General features: G+C 42.6%; 1 protein-coding gene across 3 annotated transcripts; it reads left to right on the forward strand.

The window, feature by feature from the left end:
- The first annotated feature begins 11,719 nt into the window (after nucleotides 1-11,719).
- On the forward strand, nucleotides 11,720-18,411 carry LOC311103575 (tRNA-splicing endonuclease subunit Sen54-like). 3 transcript variants are annotated; one of them, XR_014610104.1, is made up of 12 exons: nucleotides 11,720-11,792; nucleotides 12,182-12,340; nucleotides 12,564-12,627; nucleotides 12,801-12,884; nucleotides 13,097-13,195; nucleotides 13,317-13,369; nucleotides 13,500-13,601; nucleotides 13,734-14,350; nucleotides 14,548-14,608; nucleotides 15,234-15,288; nucleotides 16,988-17,101; nucleotides 17,283-18,411. XR_014610104.1 is itself a non-coding variant. In XM_084145165.1 (11 exons), the coding sequence occupies exons 1-10, from the start codon at nucleotides 11,737-11,739 to the stop codon at nucleotides 17,103-17,105; spliced, it is 1,413 nt and encodes a 470-aa protein (XP_084001291.1). In that variant the 5' UTR covers nucleotides 11,720-11,736; the 3' UTR covers nucleotides 17,106-17,125; nucleotides 17,283-18,411. The 3 variants fall into 3 exon arrangements, 2 of the variants coding, with proteins under 2 accessions (XP_084001291.1, XP_084001290.1); XM_084145165.1 differs by lacking the exon at nucleotides 15,234-15,288 and having other exon boundaries at nucleotides 16,988-17,125; XM_084145164.1 differs by lacking the exon at nucleotides 15,234-15,288.
- Nucleotides 18,412-19,551: the final 1,140 nt, after the last annotated feature.

The following is a 19,551-nucleotide window of genomic DNA, read 5'->3' on the forward strand; positions in this document are numbered from 1 at the left end:
CCAGACTTATTTGCCATTCCTTTTGCCTCATTCCTCTCAACCATAACATTTTTCAATTCCTCATCAATCCACAGGTATTTAACAGCTTGTATAGTCATGGGTGCCTGCTTATTAGTAACTGGAATAAGCAATTTCAAAAATGTGTCAAGTGCAGCGTCTAGTTTACCGCAGTTTACCGATCACTGCACCTGTACACAGCCCATCTGTAATTAGCCCATCCAACTACCTCATCCCCATATTGTTATTTATTTTGCTAATTTACACCCCAGTATCTTTATTTGCATATCATCTCTTGCACATCTATCATTCCAGTGTTAATACGAAATTGTAACTATTTTGCACTATGGCCTATTTATTGCCTTACCTCCATAATTTACTACATTCGCACACACTGTATATATATTTTCTGTTGTATTATTGACTTTATGTTTTGTTTACCCCATATGTAACTCTGTGTTGTTGTTTTTATCGCACTGCTTTGCTTTATCTTGGCCAGGTCACAGTTGTAAATGAGAACTTGTTCTCAACTGGCTTACCTGGTTAAATAAAGGTTAAATAAAGAAATTAAATAGTTGCTCCTCATTAAACAACACAGACCAGAAAATATTCTTTACATTTTCAACATAGGAATTACTACAAAACGTATTGTACGACCTCTTATACACTATATTAAGGCCAAACTTTTGAACTCTGGTTTTCCTAGATACTATAAAGTGTATAAATGAATAATGTAAATAAATACATTAAACGATTGCAATTAAAGTTCAGCATTATGGTTAGCTGTACTAATCGTTTTAGAAATGTGCACCTGTCAAGAAGTGTTCCCTACTCAGACGTAAGTGTTATGTGTCATGGTTCCTGTGTTTCCTAATTAGAATGTATGTTACGCCCACCCGGTAACAACCAGCAAGGTGAGTCACTCCAGAGAGAGAACAATAGTCCCAGAGATCTAGTCCCTCTGAAGCCGCTGAAAGCAGAATCAGTCTCAGTTTACACCTGTCTTCAACATCTCACATCATCGTTCCCCCAGTTTACACCTGTCTTCAACATCTCACATCATCGTTCCCCCAGTTTACACCTGTCTTCAACATCTCACATCATCGTTCCCCCAGTTTACACCTGTCTTCAACATCTCACATCATCGTTCCCCCAGTTTACACCTGTCTTCAACATCTCACATCATCGTTCCCCCAGTTTACACCTGTCTTCAACATCTCACATCATCGTTCCCCCAGTTTACACCTGTCTTCAACATCTCACATCATCGTTCCCCCAGTTTACACCTGTCTTCAACATCTCACATCATCGTTCCCCCAGTTTACACCTGTCTTCAACATCTCACATCATCGTTCCCCCAGTTTACACCTGTCTTCAACATCTCACATCATCGTTCCCCCAGTTTACACCTGTCTTCAACATCTCACATCATCGTTCCCCCTTAGCAAGGAAGAAATGCAGCTGATCATGACATGATGTGGCATAAATATACAGTATGATGTTGGAGGAATTAATGAATTGGTTGTAGCAGTGGAAGCTGGAGTGTGGGCCCTCTATGCATTTCCCAGCAAGCCTTGCGGCAGTGATAAACTAAAGCACCCTGTTGGCCCTGAGCAGGTGACGCAGGGAGACAGCGAAGCCATTGTGCAGACAGACAATACAACAGCAGCGATGCACACCTTGGCCACATACCTCTGGAGGAAGTGGCCAGGTCACCTGACACCTGATCGTGCTGTACCCTAGAGAGAGCTCCTCAGACTGTCCCTCCCTTGGGGGGTGGAGGGGAGGGACTTTTACTGAGAGGAACAAAAAACAAACATAAACAAGGACCATGGCAGCTGGAGGCAGGCTGAGCCGTATGCGTTCCTGGCAGCCGTGGCCCGACCTTGGCCGGGCAAGCCCAGACCTGCCTCTCAATGCTGGGAGGGAGAGGCACCAAGCCGCTTGCAGGACTTGGCCTGACTCAATGAGAAAATAAAATAACACTCATACAAGAGCATAGTAAGCTCTTTCCACCTCACTCCCTTTTTTATTGATTCCTTTATTTCTTTATTTCTCAACACTCATCGGATTCCAGCAAACGGCTTGGCTGCTGCCCCCCTTTGCTTTTTACTACAGAGGATACTTTCTCTTTTCTCTTATTCCACTCTTACTCGCTCCTTTCCAGACTTTAATTTGATTTCTTTATTTCTTTGTTTTTCACAGTGGAGACGAGGCTTTGAAACGTTGCTGTTTTACATATCTTAGGAGCTCCCCTCAATAGGTGAGCTGCCGTGGCGACAAAAGCCACAAAAGCCCCCCAGGCCTGGTCCAAGCGTAGGACCCCCTCACTGCTTGGCTCAGTCAGAACTTTTTCTCAGTACCCCTCCACGGCTCTGTCTCTCCATTCATTGGTGTTGCCTCTCACCCCCAGCAAAGAGCCCGGCGGTTTGCAGCGGGTGCATCCACTAAATGACTTGATCGGAGGAGACGTGGGATGGAGTGAAACAGAGACCTCCCTGGCCATTTTCCACACCACATCACAGCCCCCAGTATGAATCTCTCTCTCTCTCTCTCTCTCTCTCTCTCTCTCTCTCTCTCTCTCTCTCTCTCTCTCTCTCTCTCTCTCTCTCTCTCTCTCTCTCTCTCTCTCTCTCTCTCTCTCTCTCTCTCTCTCTCTCTCTCTCTCTCTCTCTCTCTCTCTCTCTCTCTCTCTCTCTCTCTCTCTCTCTCTCTCTAATGTATTACCTTTTATTGTGGCATAAACACAACCAATCATTATGTTTTCATCTGATTGTCAAAAATCACTTCAAAGGGCTCCTTTACTAGGCGACCCACACATGTTCATCCATTCGCAACATATTTCCAGCCTCCAAACAGTGGTGAATGGAAAGAGATATCTGTTACACAAAACACCACAAAGTGTAATGACATTTTGCCGATTGTCATTAGGCCAGAATTTATGCATCCACTGCTGTCCGCGCGCGTTTCCGTGTCGGCCATTCATCTCTGCCTTGGCAAAATTCTAACCACATCGCATTTTGGAGCGTATGCTATAGCACCCGTGTTGAAGTCCATTCGCTCATTTTTCATGCCTCTGACATGCGGTAGCCTAATGATAAATAATGGTGTGATAGCCTACAGTTTTCTTGACATTTTGTTTCAATTATTGTGATAGGCTCGGACTGTACAGCCTTACTTTCACCCCTGTCTCCCTCTCTCTCTTTCTCTCTTCTCATCTCTGCTATCAGTCATTTGCAGTGTGGGGTGTTAATGAGACTAGGTTGATTTGTGTGTGACGATGGGAATGCTTTATTACCTTACCGGTCAGAGCCTTTAAAAAAACATGTCAGGATTTCACATTCTTTCTTGTGCAGAATTATAGGATGTGTACTGTTCAAAACAGGTCAGAGGATACAAAATGAAGCATAACATAGGTCTCTGTTTACTTTTAACTGCTGCTTTAAGGTCCTTAGTCAGTTGACAAACAGTGGTTGGCTTGATGTGTCAGCTGTGTAAAGGAGTTGATCAAACATTCAAACTGTGTGTGTGTGTTTGCATGTGTGTGTGTCAGAATGCGGTTGCTCCACCTGACTGGCTGCGGTAGATCGGATCAGGGCAGCCACCTCTTGCTGCTGTCTTTACAGCTTGGCAATGGGAGGGGCCAGGGTGTTTGCGTGGGTGATCTTTAGCCCCCTGTCAGGGATCAGACAAACACTTATTAACTGAGAGGAATGCAAACAAGAGAGAGCTAGAGCTGGGACACAAGACAGGACAGGGATGGAGGAGTAGGAGGGGGAGTAGGAGGGGTGCCCCCGTCTTATAAACTCCCCACGCAGGGATTTATCCAGAACATTCTAGAACAATGGAGCTCCACTGGGGGAGTAGGTCCTAGAACACTGTGACCTTCTATGTTACAGAATAAAACATATTACACAGCATGTTGCTCTTACATAGTTTTAGTAAGTTACATTTGTACTCTTTTCTGTTATTCAGGTTAAAAGCATCTAATAACTGAATTCATGTTTCAAATGTTATCAAATCAAATACATTTGTATTTGCCACATGCACCGAATACAACAGGTGTAGACCTTACAGTGAAATGCTTACTTACAAGCTCTTAACCAACAATGCAGTTTTAAGAAAACAATAGATAAAAAAAAAAAAAAAAAAAGAATTAAAGAGCAGCAGTAAAATAAATGCAAATAGTCTGGGTAGCCATGATTAGCTGTTCTTGAGTCTTATGGCTTGAGGGTAGAAGCTGTTAAGAAGCCTTTTGGACCTAGACTTGGCTCTCTGGTACCGCTTGCCGTGCGGAAATCCTGCAGTGCACGCAAGGTCCCCCTGCTCAAGAAAGCAAGAGGAGTGGAACAAAATGCTCAAGAGGAGTGGAACAAAATCCCTCCTGAGATGTGTGCAAACCTGGTGGCCAACTACAAGAAACGTCTGACCTCTGTGATTGCCAATAAGGGTTTTGCCACCAAGTACTAAGTCATGTTTTACAGAGGGGTCAAATACTTATTTTCCTCATTAAACTGCAAATCAATTTATAACATTTTTGACATGAGTTTTTCTGGATTTTGTTGTTGTTATTCTGTCTCTCACTGTTCAAATAAACCTACTATTAAAATTATAGACTGATCATGTCTTTGTCAGTGGGCAAACGTACAAAATCAGCAGGGGATCAAATACTTTTTTCCCCTCACTGTAGTTATCCGGAACAGCTGATGCTCTCATGCATGCTTCAGTGTTGCTTGCCTCGAAGCGAGCATAGAAGTGATTTAGCTCGTCTGGTAGGCTTGTGTCACTGGGCAGCTCGCGGCTGTGCTTCCTTTTGTAGTCTGTAATAGTTTGCAAGCCCTGCCACATCCGACGAGGGTTGGAGCCAGTGTAGTACGATTCAATCTTAGTCCTGTATTGACTCTTTGCCTGTTTGATGGTTGTTCGGAGGGCATACGGGATTTCTTATAAGCGTCCGGGTTAGAGTCCCGCTCCTTGAAAGCGGCAGCTCTACCCTTTAACTCAGTGCGGATGTTGCCTGTAATCCATGGCTTCTGGTTGGGGTATGTACAGTTGAAGTCAGAAGTTTACATACAGTGGGGAAAAAAAGTATTTAGTCAGCCACAAATTTTGTGCAAGTTCTCCCACTTAAAAAGATGAGAGAGGCCTGTAATTTTCATCATAGGTACACGTCAACTATGACAGACAAAATGAGGAAAAAAAATCCAGAAAATCACATTGTAGGATTTTTTATGAATTTATTTGCAAATTATGGTGGAAAATAAGTATTTGGTCAATAACAAAAGTTTCTTAATACTTTGTTATATACCCTTTGTTGGCAATGACACAAGTCAAACGTTTTCTGTAAGTCTTCACAAGGTTTTCACACACTGTTGCTGGTATTTTGGCCCATTCCTCCATGCAGATCTCCTCTAGAGCAGTGATGTTTTGGGGCTGTCACTGGGCAACACAGACTTTCAACTCCCTCCAAAGATTTTCTATGGGGTTGAGATCTGGAGACTGGCTAGGCCACTCCAGGACCTTGAAATGCTTCTTACGAAGCCACTCCTTTGTTGCCCGGGCGGTGTGTTTGGGATCATTGTCATGCTGAAAGACCCAGCCACGTTTCATCTTCAATGCCCTTGCTGATGGAAGGAGGTTTTCACTCAAAATCTCACGATACATGGCCCCAATCATTCTTTCCTTTACACGGATCAGTCGTCCTAGTCCCTTTGCAGAAAAACAGCCCCAAAGCATGATGTTTCCACCCCCATGCTTCACAGTAGGTATGGTGTTCTTTGGATGCAAATCAGCATTCTTTGTCCTCCAAACACGACGAGTTGAGTTTTTACCAAAAAGTTCTATTTTGGTTTCATCTGACCATATGACATTCTCCCAATCCTCTTCTGGATCATCTAAATGCACTCTAGCAAACTTCAGACGGGCCTGGACATGTACTGGCTTAAGCAGGGGGACACGTCTGGCACTGCAGGATTTGAGTCCCTGGCGGCGTAGTGTGTTACTGATGGTAGGCTTTGTTACTTTGGTCCCAGCTCTCTGCAGGTCATTCACTAGGTCCCCCCGTGTGGTTCTGGGATTTTTGCTCACCGTTCTTGTGATCATTTTGACCCCACGGGGTGAGATCTTGCGTGGAGCCCCAGATCGAGGGAGATTATCAGTGGGCTTGTATGTCTTCCATTTCCTAATAATTGCTCCCACAGTTGATTTCTTCAAACCAAGCTGCTTACCTATTGCAGATTCAGTCTTCCCAGCCTGGTGCAGGTCTACAATTTTGTTTCTGGTATCCTTTGACAGCTCTTTGGTCTTGGCCATAGTGGAGTTTGGAGTGTGACTGTTTGAGGTTGTGGACAGGTGTCTTTTATACTGATAACAAGTTCAAACAGGTGCCATTAATACAGGTAACGAGTGGAGGACAGAGGAGCCTCTTAAAGAAGAAGTTACAGGTCTGTGAGAGGCAGAAATCTTGCTTGTTTGTAGGTGACCAAATACTTATTTTCCACCATAATTTGCAAATAAATTCATTAAAAATCCTACAATGTGATTTTCTGGATTTTTCTTCCTCAACTTGTCTGTCATAGTTGACGTGTACCTATGATGAAAATTACAGGCCTCTCTCATCTTTTTAAGTGGGAGAACTTGCACAATTGGTGGCTGACTAAATACTTTTTTTCCCCACTGTACACTTAGGTTGGAGTCATTAAAACACGTTTTTCAACCACTCCACAAATCCTTGTTAACAAACTATAGTTTTGGCAAGTCTACTTTGTGCATGACACAAGTAATTTTTCCAACAATTGTTTAAAGACAGATTATTTCACTTATAATTCACTGTATCACAATTTCAGTGGGTCAGAAGTTTACATACACTAAGTTGACTGTGCCTTTAAACAGCTTGGAAAATTCCAGAAAATTATGTCATGGCTTTAGATGCTTCTGATAGGCTAATTGACATCATTTGAGTCAATTGAAGGTGTACCTGTGGATGTATTTCAAGGCCTACCTTCAAACTCAGTGCCTCTTTGCTTGACATCATGGGCAATGCTACCAAATAATAATTGAGTGTATGTAAACTTCTGACCCACTGGGAATGTGATGAAAGAAATAAAAGCTGAAATAAATCATTATCTCTAATATTATTCGGACATTTCACATTCTTAAAATAAAGTAGTGATCCTAACTGACCTAAGACAGGGCATTTTTACTAGGATTAAATGTTAGGAATTGTGAAAAACTGAGTTTAAATGTATTTGGCTAAGGTGTATGTAAACTTCCGACTTCAACTTTACGTACGGTCACTGTGGGGATGACGTCAGATGTACTTATTGATGAAGCCAGTGACTGATGTGGTGTACTCCTTAACGCCATCGGAAGAATCATATTCCAGTCACCCGACATAGCTTCATTTATAAGGCCACAAAGGTACTATTCTCTTGTTGCAAGGTACAATGTAGACAGGTGTGAGAGGTGTGAGGGAGAATTGCCACCTGTTTTGTCTCTACATCCCTGTAGTCACCATGTTATATAACTTGTGAAAGTGGCTTGGGACTAGTGGAGGGAGGAAGGGCCATGGATCGTCCCCTTGTCACACTGAGAGGGTGCCAATGAAAGTGCACTGAGACTGAAGGCAAATGACAACAGATTTAACAGATTAGTGCCGGAGGACCCACAGCACTTGGATGAGACTGAGCGTGATGCTGAGGATGTGAGGTGTTAGACCCTCTCTGTGGTGTGCCTTTGTTTGCTAATGGTTTAGGGCTAGGCAGTCAGGTCTACCACTGCCCTCAAGATCTGTTTGCAAATAATCCTGATTGCTGGATATGTGTAGCCTATAAATAGACATCCTGAACCTTTTCTTTAGTTTGAATGTGAACGTATGTTTTGGTGGACGGTAGTGGGGTGGGTACATTTGGTTTAGTATTTCATTGCAGGGGGCTGGATTATTTCCTACATTCTACTCGTTACATCTCCACAATTTTATTTGACTGGTAACCCAAGTAAATGTAATTTAAAAGGCCCAATGTACCATACCATATTAAATACTGGATGTTGACTTTGTGTAAATTCCTCTGTCTGTATTCTGTCTGTACATTTGCCTATTTTATCTTTATTTAACTAGGCAAGTCAATTAAGAACAAATTCTTATTTACAATGACGGCCCACACCGGCCAAACCCGGACAACGCTGGGCCAATTGTGCGCCGCACTATGGGACTCCCAATCACGGCCGGTTGTGATAGAGCCTGGAATCGAACCAGGGGGTCTGTAGTGACGCCTCAAGCACTGAGCACTCAAGCACTGAGATGCAGTGCCTTAGACCGCTGCGCCACTCGGGAGCTACTGCTGGCAGCACCACTTCACTAAGTCAAATTCTGGGGATGGGTAAATGGACTTGGTGAATATAAATGATTCTGATTCTAAAGAATTGAAATCTTCAATATAATCTTCTACTTCTCTATACTGGGCGCTATAACTGTGTGAGCAATAAGGATGACCTTTTAGTGTGACCTCTCTGGCAGTCAGCCCCTCAGTGTAACAGTTACTGGGGTCCTTAGGGTGTGTTTTGCAAGTCAACAATCCAAAGAAAGCAGGAATACCCTGCTCTGGCTGATTGAGAATGCAAAGGCCCAATTCAGTGCATTAAATAGCAGATTAAAGAGTCAGGCCGACTGAAAGGCCACAGCGCAACCCCAGACCAGGGAATTAAGGAAACATGAATAAGATTAATAAGATGTGGAGACTCACACACAAAGGCACTGTGTCACTCACACAAGAGACAGGAATGTTGATGTCACGTCTCGCACGGGAATACGTCAAGGTGTAAAACATGCTATGCCACGGTTGACTGAAACGTTTTATTACTTATTATTATTGTTTGAAATACTGTGCGTATGTCCACAAATATCTATACATGTAGCTCATTATTGAGGATTTTTTATTTTACTCCAGACTACAGATGTGATAGCAGCACTATGGAGCTTTAATAATCTGATAAATATTGTTATATCAGAAGTCTTTCCGCATGGGTGGCCTAGTTAGGCAAGAAGACACAGCATTGTCAGCTCTGGTAGTGGTCACCATGGAGATGGGCTAGACTTGGGGAGCTATCCGGCTTACTGGAAACGTGGTTCATTGTTGACTTTCAGGGAAGGGGAGGGGGCCTGCTTGTGAGGTGAGGGGTGGGAGGGGAGGGGAGCATGGTCTCTTACTTCCTGGTAGTATGGACGTTTACTCAGTGGGGCATTCTCTCATTGTCCATGCATCTAAATGCATCTCTCTCAATGACTCGTGGCCAGGCCTGTCAAAGGGCAAGTTGCAAGGAGGTTGCACATACAGTACCAGTCAAAAGTTTGGACACACCTACTCATTCAAGGACTTTTCTTAATTTTTTACTATTTTCTACATTGTAGAGTAATAGTGAAGACATTAAAACTATGAAATAACACATATGGAATCATGTAGTAAGCAAAAAACTGTAAACAAATCAAAACAAATTGTATATTTGAGATTCTTCAAATAGCCACCCTTTGCCTTGATGACAGCTTTGCACACTCTTGGCATTCTCTCAACCAGCTTCACCTGGAATGCTTTTCCAACAGTCTTGAAGGAGTCCAGCTTTTCCTTCACTCTGCGGTCCGACTCATCCCGAATAAAATTGGGTTGAGGTCGGGGGATTGTGGAGGCCAGGTCATCTGATGCAGCCATCACTCTCCTTCTTGGTAAAATAGCCCTTACACAGCCTGGAGGTGTGTTGGGTCATTGTCCTGTTGAAAAACAAATGATAGTCCCACTAAGCCCAAACCAGATGGGATGGCGTATCACTGCAGAATGCTGTGGTAGCCATGCTAGTTAAGTGTGTTTTGAATTAAAAATAAATCACAGGCGGTGTCACCAGCAAAGCACCCCCACACCATAACACCTCCTCCTCCATGCTTTACGGTGGGAAATACATATGCAGAGATCATCCGTTCACCCATACCGCGTCTCACAATGCCACGGCGGTTGGACCCAAAAATCTCAAATTTGGACTCCAGACCAAAGGACACATTTCCACCGGTCTAATGTCCATTGCTTGTGTTTCTTGGCCCAAGCAAGTCTCTACTTCTTATTGGTGTCCTTTAGTAGTGGTTTCTTTGCCGCAAGTTGACCATGAAGGCCTGAATCACACAGTCTCCTCTGAACAGTTGATGTTGAGATGTGTCTGTTACTTGAACTCTGTGAAGCATTTATTTGGGCTGCAATTTCTGAGGCTGGTAACTCTAATGAACTTCTCCTCTGCAGCAGAGGTAACTCTGGGTCTTCCATTCCTGTGGCGGTCCTCATGAGAGCCAGTTTCATCAAAGCGCTTGATGGTTTTTGTGACTGCACTTGAAGAAACGTTAAAAGTTATTGAACTGTTCCGTATTGACTGACCTTCATGTCTTAAAGTAATGATGGACTGTTGTTTCTCTTTGCTTATTTGAGCTGTTCTTGCCATAATATGGACTTGGTCTTTTACCAAATAGGGATATTTGTTACATTTTACTTTTCTTTTTTTGTCATTTAGCAGACGCTCTTATCCAGAGCAACTTACAGGAACAATTAGGGTTAAGTGCCTTGCTCAAGGGCACATCGACAGATTTTTCACCTAGTCGGCTCTGGGATTAGAACCAGCGACCTTTCGGTTACTGGCACAACGCTCTTAACCACTAAGCTACCTGATATCTTCTGTATACCACTCCTACCTTGTCACAACACAACTGATTGGCTCAAATTCCACAAATTAACTTTTAAGAAGGCACACCTGTTAATTGAAATGCATTCCAGGTGACTACCTCATGAAGCTGGTTAAGACAATGCCAAGAGTGTGCAAAGCTGTCATCAAGGCAAAGGGTGGCTATTTGAAGAATCTCAAATATAAAATATATTTTGATTTGTTTAACACTGTTTTGGTTACTATATGATTCCATATGTGTTATTTCATAGTTTTGATGTCTTCACTATTATTCTACAATGTAAAAAAATAGTAAAAATAAAGAAAAACCCTTGAATGAGTAGGTGTGTCCAAACTTTTGATTGGTAGTGTATAATACATGCACCCTTCCAAGAGCCCTTTCATTCACAACATTGGTAAACTATTTACATTGAAAGTGAGAAAATAAAAATATGATATGATAAAAATGCAAAGAAGGCATTTATCAATATTAGTAAAAATAAGGTTATCACATATGAATGACATTCCAGTGATACTATGGAGCAATAAGATTGTGTTTAACACTTGACTATTTAGAGAATTGCAACACATTCTTAGCCAGGTGATATCATTTTTTTTTATAGTCATGCTTTGTTTAACAACTAAGCTGCAGGTCTGGGAGACTGTTTTCCTTGTGGCCTCATCACAGCAGATAAAAAGCCTTATTCATTAGCATCAGTGGCATTCCTGAAATAAAAATGTAAAATGTTGTGCTTTGCTGTCCTCTTGTGAACTTTATGAGAACTTCTCTCAAAAATGTATAGAGAGGTGCACTAGGACCCAGTCGTCACTAGTTAACACAGCCACAAAGTCATATTATAGCTAAACCCCCGTCTATTTCTACAATTTAGATTCTTCAAATCAGATTTGAAACCTAACCCTAACTTGAAATTAAGACCCCAAAACGAATGTTTGTTTGGAAAAAAAAATACGATACAGACAATTTTGACTTTGTGGCTGTCTTATCTAGTTGAAACCCTAGGACCCAGGACGGCAGTCTACCTATCAAACATGGCTGACCAAAACAAAACATCAGCTGAAGTCGAATTCGGCAATGAATTACTAAGGTAAGTGTACAGTTTGAACGCCTTGTTTTTGAATAGTCACTGGGTGAATAGTTTTTACATAATCGTTTTTGTTAAATAAGCTAGCTAATTTCGTACAGTTTTGTTGTGAAATTCGAACTGTTTACTTATACACGTGTTAGCAGCTAGCTAGCTAACCCTCATAGACGTTAACTGCTACGGACAACGCTAGCTATGGAATATGTGGTCGCCCTATCTGTCAGCGGTCGAATATTTTAATGGATGTCTAACCGAATTAACTGAATGGAAGAGCGGCATTTTTTGGGTGGTGATTTCTTACCATATATAGTGAGTAAGATATGTAGCCAATGCTGACACCAATTGTAGACAGTCAGTCCCTGCAACCTATTGTGCTTCTGATTCAATCACAGCCCATCTGAGCTGTTCGAAGCCCGCACGCGCAGCCACAAGATCCCGGTGCGCGGGCAGAAGGATTTCATTCCCACTGGGTCGGATCGCCAAAGGGATAGGCTTCAGCAGAGTTTGGACGAGCACTGGAATCTAGTATCTGAGGATCGAGTGGAGAGGCTGTGAGTAATGGATGGATGGAGGAACCAAGGACGACAAGACTAGAGTGACAGCCACTAGTAGAATTAGATACTGTATGTGCCATCAACTTTATGTTGTTGGTGTGGGTAGGTGATTAGACATAGTCCATATGTATTTGCAGCTAAATATACATGTCAATTCATTGGTATTACTGTGCTTTAAAGCTGGTGGCTTGACTGACTCCTTGTATGTTTTTGTGCCCAGGGGGAACCTGGTGAAGGCTGTGTGGATTCCCAGTGACAGGATAGTGGAGCTGCAGTCACCAGCGGTGAGTAATGGTCCATCAGAGAGAGAGGGACTTTGCCATGACAAACTCTCTGCCTCTGCTGATGTCTATTCGAACTCACCTAGAGCTCACCTCTCATTAACATTTAGTATAGGCTAATGTCTAAAGATTTCACATGAAAACTGACATTACATTACTTCTCTGTTCTGCCCTAGGGGAAGTTTTGGCAGACTATGGGGTTTTCTGCCAATGGTAAGCAATGTCTACATCCAGAAGAGGCGCTCTATCTAATGGAGTGTGTAAGTGCATGGGCTCTGCGTTGCCAATAAACATGTTAAATTGGGGAGTTGTTACCAGCTCACACCATTCAGGTTATAACTATCCCTAGCCGGAATGTTGTTAACCTAATAAAGACATTTCCATTAGTTTGATATGTGGATCCAAATAAGACTAACATGTAACATGTATTTTTCTTATAATTGTAATCCCTTGTGATCCTCATAATGAATAGGGAAACCTGCAAGTGTTCTACCAAGACCTGCCACTGTCCATCCAAGAGGGCTATGAGAGATTTCTATACTCAAAGACAATGAGTATACAGCATTACCAGGTATGAGAAAATACAATATAATAACATTTAAGCAGGTATAAACGATGAATCACAGAGAGTAAAGATCCTAAATCATAAACGTATGATTTGACCTAACATGATGATTTTATTTATTCTAAAGGTTTTTGGCCATTTGAAGCGACTTGGCTATGTGGTGAACAGATTTGATCCCAGGTAATTGTCTCCCGCACGGGCATGAACTAGTCTAGATTCTAAGGCCATTCCTTCCCTTTAACTGGAACCTTTTCCTAAGTTGCATGCAAGCGACTATTTATGATCTGAGGATTGGTGTTGTTCCCTGTAGTTCTGTGCCATCGCAGTATGAGAGGCAGTTGAACCTGCCCGAGTCCCGAGACAGATCAGGAAGACTTCCGAAGAGGAAACGCAGCCACAGCCCCACCCCCAGGTGAGTGAGCAGACACAGACACACCCAGTTTATATTTAGACATGGTTTAATCACTCAGTCAACCTACACGCCTCAAAGCGATTACTGTCCAATGTGAAACCATGCATTTCTGACTCTTCTACTGTGCTCCAGGCACACAGGAACACAGGAGGGCCCCACTTCTAAGAGAATGGAGGAGAAAGACTGCAACATAGAGGAAGAGGACAAGAATCATGATCTCACAGCCCCAGACATTGATGAAATCCTGACAGCATCACACGTTGACCCCACCACCTCAACCGAGGGTGGCCAGGGCAGGAGCTGGTGGTCAAAGGAAGGCTCCCCAGACCCTGACCCTGAGCTGCCAGGTCAGCTCCAGAGCTCTGGCTCCCCACGCTGGGACTTCAGCTCCATCCCCTTCCCAGACCTGGGCTCTAGACGCTGGCTCCCCAGCAGCCTGACCTCCCCAGACCCCTGCCTGCTGCCCGGGGCTGTGGGGTCAGTGGGGGCTTGCGATGTGGCCCCCTGGCTGCAGAGGCTCAACCTGCGGGAGGTGAGAATGTCCCGGCGGGAGAGGGAGAGGGAGCGGGACAGGGACCGGTACCGGAGGGACGTCAACCAGGACAGAGAGGTACGACGTTGCAGGAACTGGGCAGAGTACCGGGAGCTGCAGGAGAGAAGGATTCAACGGAGCCGCAGAGATAGGCCGGCACACCTGTGGGAGGGGCCGGTCACACCCCTACATGACCCTGCACAGGTTTCTTCAACTGGTAAGACTAACTGGACCTCATTGCTGTCAATGACAAGTTCATATAAGTTCCCATATCGGTTTACTCTCTGTGATTCATCGTTACATGAACTCATTATCCCATGTGGTTTACCGAAGTTTAATTACATTGTTCATAAGCAGTATCATGAATGGTTAAAGGTCTAAATGGTTTTGACGTTTCTTCCTTCTTGGACGCAGGTGAGCTGCTGGATAAAATCAATGTGATCAAATCCACACGGCTGCTGGAGGGAGCATCCAGGTATTCCTCTCTTTAGGATCTTATCTAGAAACCATAAGTGAATTTAGTAGGAAATGCTAGTTATTTTCTAGGCTTTTCTGAGTGTTCCATCCCGGTTTGTGGTAATTGGATCTCCCTGCTCATTCATCATAACATCTATTAAGATGAGTGAAATTACAGTTAATGAAATTGTGCCCTTAATCCAGTATAAACTAATGTATAGAATTTATTATACAAGAGACTAAATTCACAAATTCTACAGCACAATGGCAGAGTCATGTCTTAAGTGTAAAACTAATAATGACTCAATAATCCATGCCTTCTGGGAATGCTATAAAGTCCAGAAGTTGTGGGCGGAGATAGAAAGTTGTCAGTCAGAAGTATTAGAATGTAAATGTACTTTTAATCCGTCTGTCTGCAGATTTCAAGACATGGCATATGGGGGAGTACAGTCATGGTCAAAAGTTTTGAGAATGACACAAATACACATTTTCACAAAGTCTGCTGCCTCAGTTTTGATGATGGCAATTTGCATATACTCCAGAATGTCATGAAGAGTGATCAAATGAATTGCAATTAATTGCAAAGTCCCTCTTTGCCATGAAAATGAACGTAATCCCCCCAAAACATTTCCACTGCATTTCAGCCCTGCCACAAAAGGACCAGCTGCCATCATGTCAGTGATTCTCTCGTTAACACAGGTGAGTGTTGACGAGGACAAGGCTAGAGATCACTCTGTCATGCTGATTGAGTTAGAATAACAGACTGGAAGCTTTAAAAGGAGGGTGGTGCTTGAAATCATTGTTCTTCCTCTGTTAACCATGGTTACCTACAAGGAAACACGTGCCGTCATCATTGCTTTGCACAAAAAGGGCTTCACAGGCAAGGATATTGCTGCTAGTAAGATTGCACCTAAATCAACCATTTATTGGATCATCAAGAACTTCAAGGAGACAGGTTCAATTGTTGTGAAGAAGGCGTCAGGGCGCCCAAGAAAGTCCAGCAAGCTCCAGGACCGTCTCCTAAAGTTGATTCAGCTGCGGGATCGGGGCACCACCAGTGCAGAGCTTGCTCAGGAATGGCAGCAGGCGGGTGTGAGTGCATCTGCACGCACAGTGAGACGAAGACTTTTGGAGGATGGCCTGGTGTCAAGAAGGGCAGGAAAGAAGCCACTTCTCTCCAGGGAAAACATCAGGGACAGACTGATATTCTGCAAAAGGTACAGGGATTGGACTGCTGAGGACTGGGGTAAAGTCATTTTCTCTGATGAATCCCCTTTCCGATTGTTTGGGGCATCCGGAAAAAAGCTTGTCCGGAGAAGAGAAGGTGAGCGCTACCATCAGTCCTGTGTCATGCCAACTGTAAAGCATCCTGAGACCATTCATGTGTGGGGTTGCTTCTCAGTCAAGGGAGTGGGCTCACTCACAATTTTGCCTAAGAACACAGCCATGAATAAAGAATGGTACCCAACACATCCTCCGAGAGCAACTTCTCCCAACCATCCATAAGGCAAAAGTGATAACTAAGTGGCTCAGGGAACAAAACATCGACATTTTGGGTCCATGGCCAGGAAACTCCCCAGACCTTAATCCCATCAAGAGGCGGGTGGACAAACAAAAACCCACACATTCTGACATACTCCAAGCATTGATTATGCAAGAATGGGCTGCCATCAGTCAGGATGTGGCCCAGAAGTTAATTGACAGCATGCCAGGGCGGATTGCAGAGGTCTTGAAAAAGAAGGGTCAACACTGCAAATATTGACTCTTTGTATAAACTTAATGTAATTGTAAATAAAAGCCTTTGACACTTATGGAATGCTTGTAATTATACTTCAGTATACCATAGTAACATCTGACAAAAATATCTCATAACACTGAAGCAGCAAACTTTGTGAAGACCAATACTTGTCATTCTCAAAACTTTTGACCACGACTGTAGTGAGATACCCAATGGGCTGGATGATTCTCATCACTCATCTTGAAAAAAATTTATACTAAAAATGGGGAAATCTGCCATCATTAACAAAATTGAAAAATCTAATGATTTAGTATTGAAATAGCATGGGTGACCGAGGAAAAACAAATTGATACAATTTAAGACCAAGTGGCAAACAGTAATGCAGGCACTAGGGATGAGGGTGTGAGCATGCGTTTCTGGGCAGATTAGATGTAGTCATTGTTTGTGTGGGTCTGTAAATTGTTGTTCGTATAAGTTTGTATATGGAGTGAAAAAATAAATAAGATGAGTGAAACCCTATACTGTGGGTTTGTTGAATATGATTAATATTATCTTAGGATGACATATACAATATGACGTAGTGGTGCCTGCCATAGAAATATATTACATCTATTTCTATGGTGCCTGCATGTGTTTTGACATTGGGCCTTGTCCTCTCAGTTTGAAAGGTTCAGAGGAGTGGAGGATCCGTTTCAACATTTACCAACCCGACACGGTCGCTGAATTCAAGAAGAGCACTCCCGGAAAACCCTATTCTCGCATGTGTGTGTGCAGGTAAACATCCAAAAACTGGCGGGGGTGTGTTTGCATACTTTATAATCACTTTTAAAAAATACATTAAATATATAATACCATTTTCAAAAGAGATGACAAGACCACCTGCCATCAAAAGTAATCCTAAATGCATTATTATCAAATGCTACTGCACAACGAATAATGTGCTGTCTTCTCCCAGTTTCGATGGTCCAGTGCCTGACTTGTGGACACTGAAATTGCTGGCTTTCCAGAGTGGGGACATCCCGGTCACCTATGCAGTGGTGGACCACGGGGACATCTCCTTCTACTCCTTCAAGGATTTCCAGATACCCACAGACATGTCCTTCTGAGGGCCTGACCACAGCAAACAGTCACAGAGCCCTAGTTTAACTACTGTACCCTGCCAGGACTGACTGGGGTGGATCTGAAACTCTGCAACTAATGCCAAAGAAATCACACTGCTTGATGATGTAGTATGCCTTCCTCCTGTGTTGCAGACTTCTTTTAGTGGCATATGATCGTCTGCATCTGATTGAAGGTAACCTACATAGTCACCTCTCCAAACAATGTCACCATGTCTCATACCAAGCATGGTTTTGTAAAGACTCTGAAGATTTTGAACCGAATTGACTCGGTTTTCTTCTGCCTTTATCTCATCCCCACCATTTGGTTTCCTGGTATTCATATAATGTGTCAGGAGTGGCTTCACTAGGTATGCACTTAGTATAGATACGGTATGTGTAGATTATTCGTATAGCTCAGCCCTTTGTTTTTGTCTGCTATCTGCCCATGTTTGAGATGTATCGAGTCAGCTTTACTGACTGGCCTTTTGTTGTTGTAACCTCACGTTTAAGTTACCTGACTCCTGTTCTCTTGTTTTTGTTTCAAATTGCTTGTAAATTGTGGTCTGTATCTGTAGAGTTTCTTCACTTTATGATTTTGTGGTTGAGTTATTGTTGCATCGTTCTCATTGGTTTACTGTCCTTCCTAACAAAACCAATCCCCCCCAAACCCAAGTAGTGCCTACCATACATTTCTGCCCATGACATAAAGAAAATAACCTTTATTCTACTTTTATGACATTCTGTCTGCAATCTATGGGTCTAGTAAGCCTCTCTGTAATAATGTTTTCTTTCCATTTCCTTTGGGTGGCGTAATCTGAAAATGTAAAGCACATACTCTTCTCTCATATCAGTCCACAAACTCAGTGGTGGTAAAACATTCAGTTGAGGTTACTGACCACAACCTGCTCCTCTCAGCTCTAGCTTACCAGCAAACCCTGTCCATCTGTGACGTGCAGTACAATAATAAACTGGATCTCCACCCTTCAGGATCACATTGTCTCTAAGTTAATAGGTTAGGAGGTGCATCAAACTGCAGATTTGATTCATAATAGAAGGGTCATTCCATGAAGAGTGCCTTTTGCATCCTTTTCATATTTTAAGGAGGAATTGTTCACCAATATTGCATTTTAAAAGCATGTTATATTAAATGAAGTGCCCTTTAGTATAGACCACATGGAGAATTCAATTAATATGAATAAAGGCTTGCTAATGTGCCAAAATTCAGCATCAACCCTGTGCCACTTCTAGAAAGATTTTAACCCACTTAATCCCAAAATGTCTCCCCAAGTTTCACCATCATTGTAAAGTCCTAGTTATTTTGTTGCTTTGACAGTCATTTCTGAAGATTATTATTTCATTTGATTAGTGATTTATTTAAATATGTCACTCATTAAGGTCAACCCTGTTATGTGAACTGAACTCTCATTTTAAAATGGTGTAACTATTCCTTTAAAAATATTTTTCTAAAGAAACATTGAACATCTAATAGTCAAATCATAGAGTAAAAGCAGGTGAGCTGGTTCTACTATTTTTGTTGTTGCAATATTCTGGTGTTTTGTGGTGGGAAAATGAGCGGTCGAGCATAACACATCAACCCTGTTACCCATAAACAGGCTAGACTATTTTCTACAATTTCATTTTTGTGAAGCTTGCATTTAATTGCTACTCCCTGTTGCACCCAACAAGCTTCCATTCCCTGTCACAATGGGATTTATGGCTGAATATAAGAAGACATATTAAACACTTACTTTATTTGGCACTTAATAGGAACTTACTATAGTTATTTATTTAACCTCTTGAGATGGGAAAAGTTGAACATGTGCTCTTTATGACAGAAGGTTTTGGCTTGAACACTGTACCTCTGACAATGGCCCTGAGTAAAGTCAACTAGCCTTTTGATTGGGCCACACTCACAATGTTCTCATACGCATATAAAACACAGCCCTCTCCCACTTGGACACCATTCTGCTGGACCTGTGAGCCTAAACATACAGTGGGGAAAAAAAGTATTTAGTCAGCCACCAATTGTGTAAGTTCTCCCACTTAAAAAGATGAGCGAGGCCTGTAATTTTCATCATAGGTACACGTCAACTATGACAGACAAAATGAGAAAAGAAAATCCAG

This window comes from Coregonus lavaretus (assembly GCF_964263955.1).
Source record: "Coregonus lavaretus genome assembly, chromosome: 28".
In the NCBI taxonomy this organism is placed as follows: Eukaryota; Metazoa; Chordata; class Actinopteri; order Salmoniformes; family Salmonidae; genus Coregonus; species Coregonus lavaretus.